The 12,525-nt window shown below is 51.4% G+C and overlaps 2 protein-coding genes across 2 annotated transcripts; one reads left to right on the top strand and one right to left on the bottom strand.

Annotated features, from left to right (window-relative positions):
* Nucleotides 1–207: 207 nt before the first annotated feature.
* On the bottom strand, nucleotides 208–2,556 carry LOC307086157 (leucine-rich repeat transmembrane neuronal protein 4; the record flags this gene model as incomplete). The annotated part of the gene is made up of 2 exons (XM_079751251.1): nucleotides 208–1,874; nucleotides 2,523–2,556. 2 exons carry the CDS (start codon nucleotides 2,554–2,556, stop codon nucleotides 208–210), a joined length of 1,701 nt encoding a protein of 566 aa, XP_079607377.1.
* A 6,080-nt stretch (nucleotides 2,557–8,636) lies between these two features.
* Nucleotides 8,637–10,531, top strand: LOC307088549 (leucine-rich repeat transmembrane neuronal protein 4-like; the record flags this gene model as incomplete). The annotated part of the gene is made up of 2 exons (XM_079754480.1): nucleotides 8,637–8,691; nucleotides 8,889–10,531. 2 exons carry the CDS (start codon nucleotides 8,637–8,639, stop codon nucleotides 10,529–10,531), a joined length of 1,698 nt encoding a protein of 565 aa, XP_079610606.1.
* Nucleotides 10,532–12,525: the final 1,994 nt, after the last annotated feature.

Raw genomic sequence — 12,525 nt, 5'->3', positions numbered from 1 at the left:
ACCAAGCCGATGCTAATAAGAAGTTGGTACAAAAACTGTTCCCACAAACGAGGCTCTCTGCGCAGTGACCTTCCCCAAGCCCAAACCCTCTCCCCCACAGCCTGAGTCGAGGCCGGATCAGAAGAACACGCTTTTTTCCCCGTTCCCTGAGAACATTTACCTCTGGCGCCTCTCTGTGGAAACGGCCTTCTTCTGGAGGTCGCCCGGTCATACCTCACATTCCCTGGACCCCGAGATGGTGTACGTATAGGGCCCTGTCCCGTTCACCAGCACGTCCATCGTCTCCGAGTGGGACGGCTTGTAGTCCACGTAGTACTCCTGCAGGGGGGAGCTCACTGAGCGATTGGTCTCCCGCGCTTTCTTCTGCCGCTTTGTGACCGACGAGCGCTGCTGGAGCTGCTTGATACTGCTGGGGTAGCGCTTCCACGACACGTAGATAACCAGGAGAATTATGGCCACAGATAAGAGCAGGGCCACGGTGCCGGCTATAATCTTGTGAAAGGAGACGTACTCCGTGTCTGGCAGTGGTGGGGGGGGTGGTGCCTGGGACCCCCCCGTGGGAGAGGGTACGGGGGACGCTGCCTTGTTCCACGTCGACCGTTCGTCCGGCCCAGAGGGAGTAGTGGGGACGGAGGGCTGGGGCTGGGCTGGCATGGTGCTGCTGACGTCCGTGAAGTCGGTGGTGTCCGTGGAGGTCGCGGTGACGGAGGTGGGGTCCGTGGTGCTGGCGCCGGTGGTGGACGTAGCGGCGGCGGCGGCGGCGGTGGTGGTCGGCCGGGTCGTCATGGGCGCGACGGTGGGCCTGCACGTTTTGGCCGCCGCTACCACGTCGTCGGCCTTCTCCCCTTGGACCTCCTTGGGGCCGGAGCAGATCATGGCCGACTCCTTGTTGCCCTTGAAGGTGCGCAGCCAGGCCACCAGGGGGCAGATGCTGGGGTTGCAGAACCACACGTTGCCCGCCAGGCTGATGGTGGTGAGGGAGATCCAGGCGCTGACCACCTTCTGGGACACGTTGCTCAGCTTGTTGGAGTCCAGGTTGAGGGTCTGCAGGTTGGGCAGGCACTGGTACGTGCTGGTCTCCAACTCCTGCAGCTCGTTTCCCGACAGGTCCAGCTTGTGCAGCGAGGTCCACATCCAGGGCAGGCCCTGGGTGATGGACTTGATGCGGTTCCACTGCAGGTAGAGTGCCCTGAGGTTGGTCAGGCGGGGGAAGTGGGCGAAGTTGATCTTGGAGAACTGATTGTGCTCCAGGTGGAGCTCGACCAGCTTTAGGAGGCCGGCGAAGGCGTTGCGCGTCAGACTCCTCAGCCGGTTGTAGCCGATGTCCAGGAACTCCAGGTTACGGCAATCCAGGAAGACGCGCATGGGCACCGTCTTCAAGGAGTTGGACCTCAGGTGGAGGCTCAGCAGCTTGCGGAGGCCCTGGAACTGGCCCGGCTGCAGCGCCTGCAGCTTGTTGTACGAGAGGTCGAGGTTGCGGAGGTTGGGGATGTCGTTGAACGTGGTGTTCTGGAGCACGGTGATCTTGTTGGAGTTGAGGATGAGCTCCTTGAGCCGGCGGACCCCGTGGAAGGCCTGGCTGTCCACCTCGCTGATGTAGTTGTGGTCAAGGTACAGCCAGACCAGCTGGGTGAGCCCGGCGAACTGGCTGGCCCGCAGGCCGGCCAGGCTGTTGTAGCGTAGCGAGAGGCCCTGGGTGCCCACCGACACGTTGTGGGGCACGTCGCGGAAGGCGCTGGACTCGCAGTAGATGATTTTGCCGTCGCAGCGGCAGCTAGGGGTGCAGGGCCGCTCCCGAGCCCCGTTCGGGGGGGTGCACAGACAGCCTGGCAGCAGGACGGTGACGGCGAGCCATCTTAGAAGCAGAGGAAGTCCTGCAGACACACGGAAATACACACCGCACACACACCCAAAAGTGAAAAGGCGGGACAAGGGAAACTTGTGTTTTATTTTGCATGGTGGTTCTGTGACATGATGGACTAGAATGAAGTGTGAGAGAATCGGATCGGATAATAACTAGATAAGATTAACTCAATGAGTCCCCATTATCTATCTTACCGCCCCCTACCCCATGTATAGTTAGTGCATAAATTAAGGTAAATGGAAACATGGGCATCCGTTTAATTAGCACATCGCTGCTCAGAATGGATATGTTCCCCTATATATCACTGGGGATTGCGTTTTTCCGGTTACATCAGCAGAAAACGCTGATGCATAATCTAATGCATCAAGCACGATCTATAGTTGGTAAAAGGCAATTATGTGAAAGACGTATTTTTAACCTGCAATCAGTGCTCAACTAACACCGGGTGGATAAACCTGAGATGCTGAAAGGTGAACGGTAGGCATCAGTGTTTCAGTCCGCCTCTGGCATTATTCCCCTAAAACGATACGCATCGCAAGAGGAGATGGAGAAACGGATGCTGCGAGTTTCCAAAGACTCTGATTCCCACCGTGTCCAAAAACAAGACCTCCATGCAGCAGCGACACATGTCACCTTCACACCGTGCGTGTATACGTACCCATGTTGGCGACCCGATATCGGCTCTTCCTCATGCTGAGAGCGCTCTGTTGCACGCTGCGTCCCAAGTCCACATGTTTTCACTCCAGGTCGGTCCCCAGTAGTTGGGTCTGCACCATTACGTCTCTCTCACCAGTAGCGCACCACTTCGTGCCGCTGTCGCGTCTCTGCCGCGCGGCGCACCTGTCGGACATAGACGCGTCGCGGAAGACGCGCAACCGAGCGGAGTTTCCTTGATCCCAAAATGCGCCCGGCTGCGGACATCCACCAAAAGCCCCCCGAGAAGCGAGTTGAGTGAATTCAACAGGATTTCAATTCGGGGATTTTTTTAGTTTTTTGTTGAGCGATTGTACTTTTCGTGGTTAACGACCAGCGCAGCCTGTAAGTGTTTCTCTGGTGTTAAAACAGAAACGTAGAAAGGTAAGGGCTTGGGGAGGAATTATAATCCGAGTGGAGACGTCCGGGAGATCGATGGTTTTCCTCGTGAGGAGATGCGCGCTGACTGTCGTGAATAATCTCGCGGTGCCGTGGCGTTGAGGATGAATCCGGTGTGAAGGTGGTGGTTGGGCGCACCGGCGCGTTTAGAGGAGCTGCAGCGCCCTCTGCCGGCCACGGAGCGAAGCGAAGCCCCCGTCATAACTCAACACCTTCTCAAGGGAGCAATTAACGCCCGACTAATTAAATAAGGGTTGATGTATTGGGTTAAACCATCCAACTACTTGTTTATTTTTAAAAAATGGAACCACCCAGATGTTTGATGGATATTTTTGATGGAAAGATCTATCAAACATCCAAAATACAAAACAAATACATCCAAATAGACGCTAGCAAGTAGAATATGCAAGTAGGCCCATCAGACGTTGATAAACATTAAGTGGGGAAAACGTTGGGCAATGAAGGAAAATAAGTAGGCTACCAATAAATACTTTAGTTTAAAAATCCTCAAGGATGAGACGCAACCAGATGTTTCCCTTTATCATATTCATGTCAGTTCTTCTTTCTTTAATTCTACTTCATCCTCTTGATTTTAATATAAAAGGATTATCATAATAGCCATATGACACATCGAGATGTAATAAGACATTTCCCTGGAAGGCTTAATATTTGAAACCGTATGGATCTGATTTGCATCGGAAGACTGGGGCGACTTGACATTGCGTATCTGCCGTCTTCACCCCCGCTCCACTTCGATTTAAACTGTATGCATTTATGAATGCGTAAATAATCCACGAAACACAATGCTCGCAGTGCCGCACACACTGAGACATCTGTTTTTCTGCTTCCGTCATTCTAACCTTAATAATGCAGGCCATGATGATCTCTCATCTCATATCCCATGTGAAGTTTAATCTCAGCCTCGAAACCTGCTGCAATAATTCTGATTAAAGTCATTAAACGGATCTATATACACAATCCCCCCCCATCGCACACACACACACACACACACACTCTCACACACACACACACACACGCACAAGCACACACACACACACACACACACACACACACACACACACACACACACACACACACACACACACACCACACACACACACACACACACACACACAGTCCTATTCTAACCATGTCATTTCATGTAAAGGCCAGTATATGCAGAGGTAGCAGGAAAGGGCAGTGTTACATCCAGTGTCTGGTGTGAGGAATGCCCCCCCGACCACTCTGAGCAGCAGTACCACGCCCCTCTGTAACGGCCCACATACAGGCCCCTAGTGCAGAGCCTCCTCCCTCATACATGCATCGAAAACTTTTCACATGTGTGTGTGCGTGTGTCTGTATGTATGTGTGTGTGTGTGTGTGTGTGTGTGCATGCATGTGGATATGTGTGTGTGTGCGTGTGAATTTTTGTGTGTGTGCATGCCTGTGGAGGTGTGTGTGTGTGTGTGTGTGTGTGTGTGTGTGTGTGTGTGTCTGTGTGTGTGTTCATGCATGTGTGTGTGGGTGTATGCATGCATGTGTTTGTGTGTGTGTGTGTGTGTGTGTGTGTGTGTGTATGTGTTTGTGTGTGTGTGTGTTCATGCACGTGTGTGTGTGTGTGTGTGTGTGTGTGTGGGTGTATGCATGCATGTGTTTGTGTGTGTGTATGCGTGTAACTTTCCACCGGCTCCGGGCTTGGTTGCTGTGCTGGGGCCGTAGTGAAGAAGGCGATGTTGCTGGTTTGGTAGAGGTCCAGTGTCATTCTCCTGAGTTATTTTTAATTTGTGTACGGTGGGTGGGATCCGCCGGGCCACAGTGTAAGGCGAGGCCGCTGCCCTCGCCTCCGGCCATCCATCAGTCCGTCACGTCTGGCGACATGGTCATGATAAATCATCAGACTATATCATAATCACTCCTCCTACCCCACAGGGCAGTTTCAGAAGACTCAAAGGGGCACGATGAAGAACCGGATCAACCTTGACGAGGAGGACAGGTCTCTCTGTCCGCCGTAAAGGTTGGACCGCCACACACCTCCGCCTACAACCACCTCAGCCTCCGGATTGCACCGCATGAATGTTTAATGGTTGTCTGTGACTGACTGAGATCTAAATAATGGAGCGGGAGACTGACCTGCATCCATGCACGATGATGAACCCAGTATGTGTGTGTGTGGGAGTGTGGGGGAGAGGGTTGTGTGTTTGTGTGTTGGTGCGGGCGCGCACACATGTATAAATTGCTTAAGCTCATATATTACGGATTTTATAATCTTCAGAATGTATTGTCACTGCAGAGTGATTCATGAGTCACTTTGATCAGATTACTATGACTAAAATAAATAAGCATACAAACAATGTAGATGTTTATTCCCCCACCCCTATAATATGAAATGGTGATTAAACCGTAAGAGCAATCACTTCGACTCGAGATCAAAATAATGCAGCAATAACGGGCCTGCATCCTGATCTCCCCTCCCCTTCAACGACGGCCATCGCGTCGCTTCCCCCTTACTAAAACCACTTCACGTCATCGCTTCCCATACACCTCAACGCCTCCCTCCAATCGGTAGGACCGCATTGATGTGCGTTGTGTGGAGGTGCGAGGGGACCCAGGCGTGGGCAGACGGCAGACACTCAGTAAACCCGGGATTAGATGGAGTTGACAAGCGGTCGCCGCCGCCGCCATCGGCTGACAGCCTGCTGGTTACCCAATCCCCTGCAACCCCCCCTCCTCGCACCACAACCACAACCAGCGCCTGGAGGGAGACCAGGACGACGCCCTCCCTGGCGGACCGGGCCTCAGGAGACCGGGGGGGGGGGGGGGGGGGGGGGGGGGAGAGCGCACGGTGCAACGTTCCTCCTCCAAACATCCGCACACCACCCCTGTTCCATGTGCCATGTGACAGGGGTTCATGTTGTAATGGGTTACCATGGAGACCGTCATGTGAGGGCTTCCATGGAGACCGTCATGTGAGGGCTTCCATGGAGACCGTCATGTGAGGGTTTCCATGGAGACCGTCATGTGAGGGCTTCCATGGAGACCCTCATGTGAGGGTTTCCATGGAGACCGTCATGTGAGGGTTTCCATGGAGACCGTCATGTGAGGGTTTCCATGGAGACCGTCATGTGAGGGCTTCCATGGAGACCCTCATGTGAGGGTTTCCATGGAGACCGTCATGTGAGGGTTACCATGGAGACTGTCATGTGAGGGTTTCCATGGAGACCCTCATGTGAGGGTTTCCATGGAGACCGTCATGTGAGGGTTACCATGGAGACTGTCATGTGAGGGTTTCCCTTTTGAATGAAATGTTACTTCTGAAACAAAAGCAGTGACCTTTAATTAGCATTTAATTGACTCTACCTTTCCTACCTCCTACAACTACAACAACTACAACAATGACTAACTAAAACTAAAAGGCCTACTACTGGTATTAATATTACTACTATTACAAATATTATAATATATTATGTAACTATACTGCTACTATTGCTGTCACTACTTCTACAATTAAGCCTACTACTACTACCTTCTTCTAGCTACCACTACTACTACTGCTATTACTACTACTACCATAGACCTACTGGTTCTTTCTAAACCGCTTGTCTCTTCTCTTTACATGCACTAGGGGATGCTGTGTCCTCACACGCCGGCTCAAATCTTGCAGAAACTATCAAGGCCTTACAAGACAACCGTGCCCAATGCAATAACGCCCGAGCACGAATAATAAGTGGCCTACTTATAAGCGCAGCTAAGGAATATCTAATTCGAAACACCCATTTAATAGAAACACTTATAATGTCATTATCTTCTTCTTTTCAAACGCCTCTTCATCAAACTGAAAAGGTATTGACTGTTTATGTAAATACAAGCATTGCGTTGTGGTTTTTCTTTGATAACACGCAACCTTGTGTATTTGCTTTTAAACGCATAGGAGTCTCCTACCTCCTTCCTCCTAAACAGGAGAAGCAGCACTTAGTGTCTGTTAATCTTTATACGACAAAGGACTTGGACAAACAAAAGATCGGACGGATGAGTGACGGTTTGAATGGACCGACGCACGGATGAGGGAATAAAGGGGCTGCTATGAATGCAACACACCTCACTCTACAGTAGCACACAGATGAACCCATAATGTTCAAGGTCACCTGTTATGTCACACAAACACACTGTGTGTGTGTGTGTGTGTGTGTGTGTGTGTGTGTGTGTGTGTGTGTGTGTGTGTGTGTGAGCGTGTGCGTGTGCGTGTGTGCGTGAACATGTGTTTGCGTGTGCGTGTGCATGTGTTTGCGTGTGTGGGTGTGCGTGTGTGTGCGTGTGTGCGCGTGTGTGTGTGTGTCTGTGTGTGTGTGTGAGCAGCCTCCCTACTTGGAGCACTAATTGCGTCCACTGGTTTCGCCTTCCCAAGGTAACACACGAGCAAACTGAATTTAAATCTCACAACCTCCCCAAGCCTTTACTGCCTTGTGCTCAGCAACACGTTAGCAGAAACATCCATTTGCTTATTACAAGCCCCAAGATACCTGATCTGTACATTGAAGTGAACTTCTGAAAAACGAATTTAAATGAAATGTAAAGGTTTGATATTAGACATGCAGCCATGCATCTAGAACAGGCCTAATACTTTTATTGCTGAAATAAATATGATGGATCAAAAGTAGGTCTACCTATGCATGTCTATATGTGTAGTTATCAGGCCATACATACCGCCTGTAAAATGAATCATGGCATATACATAAATATGCCTCTAAACTATAATGACACGGTTTTTAATCGCTCCCAAGAAAACCAAATTAAATTAAATTATGCGACTTACTTCACTTCAGTGTCTGAACAATGTGGGCATTACGGTGAATCCGCGAGCACGCGTGCGTAAGTGTGTGAGCTGTATGCGTATGCGTGTGTGTGTGTGTGTTCGTGCGTGCGTATGTGTGTGTGTGTGTGTGTGTGTGTGTGTGTGTGTGTGTGTGTCTGACTGTGCGTGTGTTTGGAGGGGGGTGAGCGCGCATGAATGTGGCACCAAGAATATAGAGACGGAGAAGGGAGAGAGAGAGAGCGTGAGAGAGAGAGTTAGAGGGAAAGAAAGTGAGAGAGAGAGGGAGGGATGTTAGAGAGAGAGAAAGAGAGGGTGAGAGGGAGCGAGGGAGAGAGAGCGACTGAGGGACGGAGAGAGAGAGATAGGGAGGGATTGAGAGAGAGGGATGGAGGAAGAGAGAGAGGGAGGGAGGGAGAGCGAAAGGGAGGGGAGGGAAGGAGAGAGAGAGCGACTGAGAGATGGAGAGAGAGAGAGAGAGCGAGAGAGAGAGAGAGAGAGGGAGGGAGGGAGGCAGAGAGAGCGACCGAGGGACGGAGAGAGAGAGAGGGAGAGAGGAAGGGAGGGAGGGAGACGGGTGCATGTGAAATGTTGGGGAACTGTCTTATTCGCGCTCAAACGGATTATTGCGCATGCAGCAGGAAAAACTATAGCAGCTGAAAGTAAGAAAATCGGGTATGGGTGAAGGCGATCTTCTTCTCAGGGATTGGGCACAAACCAGCGGGTTCTGACGTGCAGAGGCTGCTGTGGAAACTTGGATCAAATTGTTTTTCCCCCCTGATTATTGGCGACACAATTGATGGCCGTCATGCGGATCGAGTCCGTCAGTCGGTTGTACATTTTGCGTTTTCGCATTTTATAAAAAGCAGTTGGATGTGTTCTTCACATCTTTACTTCAGAGGATTACTCTTTCTCCCAGTGACTATGGGTAAGTGTTAAAGCCTCTTGAAATATCATCTTTGATTTTTTGTCAAAAAAAACGAACTCAAAGGGGTTATTTGATGATGATGTTATTTGCTGCCTATTCCTGCGGGTGCTTTTGACAGTATTTTTTATTAAGGATAAATTCATAAGCCTAAATCTTTAAAAAGTAAACTGCCTTCTGGTCCCCCCCCCCCCCCCCAGGGTCCCTGATGTGGGACTGGAGGCTATCCTGTCTGCTTCTTCACATGGCTGTGTTGCTTCTGCTCATTAAGGGTGAGAAGATCTGCCCCGTGAGCTGTCGTTGTGAAGGGAAGATCGTTTATTGCGAGTCGGGCATCTTCCAAGACATCCCTGTAAACATCTCCACGGGCTGCCAAGGTTTATCGCTGCGCTACAACAACCTGCTGGTTCTGCTGCCCTACCAGTTTGCACATCTGAATCAGCTGGTCTGGCTTTACCTGGATCACAACGTCATCGGCGTCATCGATGCCTTGGCGTTCCGCGGCATTCGCCGGCTCAAAGAACTGGTCCTCAGCTCCAACAAGATCGCACACCTGGAGAACAACACCTTTGTCTCCATACCCAACCTGCGCAACCTGGACCTTTCCTACAACCTTCTGCAGTCCCTGCAGCCCGGCCATTTCTACGGCCTACGAAAACTCCAGAACCTCCACCTCCGCTCCAACGGATTGAGGCAGATCCTCGTTCGCACCTTTCTGGAATGTCGCAGCCTGGAGTTTCTGGACCTGGGTTACAACCGATTACGGAGTCTTAACCGCACGGCGTTCCTGGGCCTGCTGAAGCTGAAGGAGCTTCACCTGGAGCACAATCAATTCTCCAGGATTCATTTCTATCTGTTCCCGCGGCTATCGAACCTGCAGGCCCTCTACCTGCAGTGGAACCGCATACGGGCCATCAATCAGGGCTTGCCTTGGACCTGGCATAAGCTGCTCAAACTGGACCTTTCAGGGAACGAGATCCAGACCCTCGACCCGGACGTGTTTCGGTGTATGCCCAATCTGCAAATCCTCAACCTGGAGTCCAACAAACTCAGCAGCGTGTTGGTGGAGGCGGTCGCGGCGTGGACCTCCCTGACCACCGTCAGCCTGGCGGCCAACGCCTGGGACTGCAGGCCCAGCATCTGCCCGCTCATGGACTGGCTGAAGACCCTGAAGGACCCCAAGGACATCAGCATGATCTGCAGCCACCCCAAGGCCTACCAGGGCGAGCGGGTGGTGGATGTGCTGAGGAACCACTCCCTGTGCACGGTGGAGGAGGGGCCTACCGCGTCCCTGACCACCACCGCAGGCCTCGCCCAGGGCCAACCCGACTCCGCGGTAAGCACCACCCCCACACACCTCCCCTCCGGAGACATCCAAGACATCCAAAGCCCCCCAGGTGCCAACATGACCAGCCTGCCCGCCTCCTTCACCACGACGGGCCGGGGACGGACCACGACCCGGGCTCCGGACGCCGCCAGCTCCCCGGGGGCCCTGTTTCCCGGAGTACGGTCGACGACGTTCGCCCCGGAGCCTGAGTTCGAGCACATGGCCTTCCACAAGATCATTGCGGGCAGTGTTGCTCTGTTTCTGTCGGTGTCATTGATCCTGTTGGTTATTTATGTGTCCTGGAGGCGCTACCCCAACACCATGAGGCAGCTGCAGCAGCAGTCGGTCAACCACAAGCGCAGGAAAAAAGCCCTCAAGCAGGAGGTAGACGTGAACTCCCAGATGCAGGAGTACTACCTGACTTACCATTCCAACTCGGAGACCATGGACTCCCTGGTGGGCGAGGCCAGGCCCTGCACCTGCACCATCTCAGGCTCCATAGAGTGTGAGGTCTGAGGTCCGACTACCAGCACACCCTCCCAGAATGTTTGCGGGCTTTTTTCTTAAGGGGCAATTGCAAGCGAGGGGGAAATTACATCGACCGGTTTTCCGTTGGGTCCATCCTATGGTCTTGCAAAGTGTTAAAGAAATGCATGCGTACGCTCTGCGTCCAGTTTGATGGATAACGCTGGTGTTCGTGGGGGTTTTGAATTGGGAGTGGTCCCTCTTTGAGAGAACTGGTCCGAACTGACTTGATGTGATACCTTATGTATAAAAAATGATATCTTAATTCTATGAGAGACCTAAGAGAGAGACTTTGTGAGAGAACAGAGCTCTACCTTCTTGTAGAAATGGACTGGAACGGACAATGAAACCGTGGATATGTTACATTCATTCAAATCATCTGGATCCTAATCACACTGTAGGCTTCCTCGCAAAGGAATTACAATGTGTGTGTGTGAGTGTGTGTATGTGTGTGCTTGTGTGTGCTTCTGCGTGTGTGTGTGTGTGTGTGTGTGCATCTTAGTGCTTGCATGTGCTTCTGCGCTTGTGTGTGTGTGTGTGTGTGTGTGTGTGTGTGTGCTTGTGTCTGCTTCTGAGTGTGTGGTTGTGTGTGTGTGTGTTAATGTGTGTGAATGTATGACTATGTGTATGTCTATGTGTGTGTGTGTGTGTGTGTGTGTGTGTGCTTGTGTCTGCTTCTGTGTGTGTGCTTGTGTGTGTGGGTTAATGTGTGTGTATGTATGTCTATGTGTACGTCTTTGTGTGTGGCGTGCGTTCGTGCGTGAGTTTGTGCGTGCATGCTCACACGTCACACACATACAGACACATACATCCACGCACATCCATACCCACATACACACACACACACACACACACACACACACACACACACACACACACACACACACACATACACACGTTCCCCACTCCAGAGACTTGGGAGCTTATTGTCACCAATGTGTCGTTTCAAACTGCTTAAAATGTAAACCCAGAGCAGAAGGACCATCGCAGAGATGCCTCAGTGCGTCCTGGGGTACTGTGCATGACCTTATTCAATTACAGACAATGAGATTTTATTCCAATTCATTTTACGATGTGAAATATTCTACCTCAGTTCTTCTTTGACAAAGGGAGGAGCTGAATCCAGTGTAAAGTCTCAGGACTAATGTTGTTTTATCTGAGTGTGAAACGTCGTCCGATGGTCCGTTCAACTCACAGTCGTCGTCCGTGTCATTGATGATGTTCATTTCCATGGACCGTTTCCTATTGTTTCCTGTCATCACTGTAGACAACGTGGGGTTATAGGCATTCTGTGTGTGGTGAATGTATACTTCAACTGCAATTTATAAAGCTTTGTTGATGACGACATTGTTGTGTTATTGATGTGCCCGAATAATTCTCGCCCACTGAATATAGCGGCGGAGCCTTTGATTAATGTCACGTCCGCTGCCTGCTTTTTGGTCAATCCCTCTGCAGACAGCGGCTGTATTTCCTTCCTTCTGTGCTCGGTGTCACCATTAAAACCTCACACGAGCTGTCAGGGGTAAATCAACGCAGCCCCCGTGCTCCGTTACCCAGGAGAGGTTTTCTTTCATGGGCGCCATGCGACTTTTCCCGAAAAAACAAAAAAAAAGACTTTAATCAGTGATCCATTGCGCGTGCAGCGCTTCTAGTGTTTGTGCTCTTAGAGAGGACGCAGGCGGAAGGTAGCCGCGTGGGCTACGGGTCAGGGCACCCTCACTAGCTGCTCAATAGCCTTCACCTGGGTCCAGTTTGCTTCACACTCTTCCCCCCGACAATGGCTGCCCGCGTCTCTCGGTAAAGGGCAGAGTGAGGCAGAGTGTTGAGAGGTGTTGAGAGAGGGATGTTTGTTGGTACTGGAGTACTGTGGCGGGGGGAAGGGGGGGGGGGGGCTTATCCTCCCTCCCAGCATGTAAACATATTTCATCTCCTCTGTCTGATCGAAATACATGCTGTTCGGGGTGAGCGCTGAGGATATAAAATAC

This window comes from Pollachius pollachius (genome assembly GCF_949987615.1).
Source record: "Pollachius pollachius genome assembly, chromosome: 1".
NCBI classification, from domain to species: Eukaryota; Metazoa; Chordata; class Actinopteri; order Gadiformes; family Gadidae; genus Pollachius; species Pollachius pollachius.
This window is presented reverse-complemented; position numbering and strand designations above follow the sequence as displayed.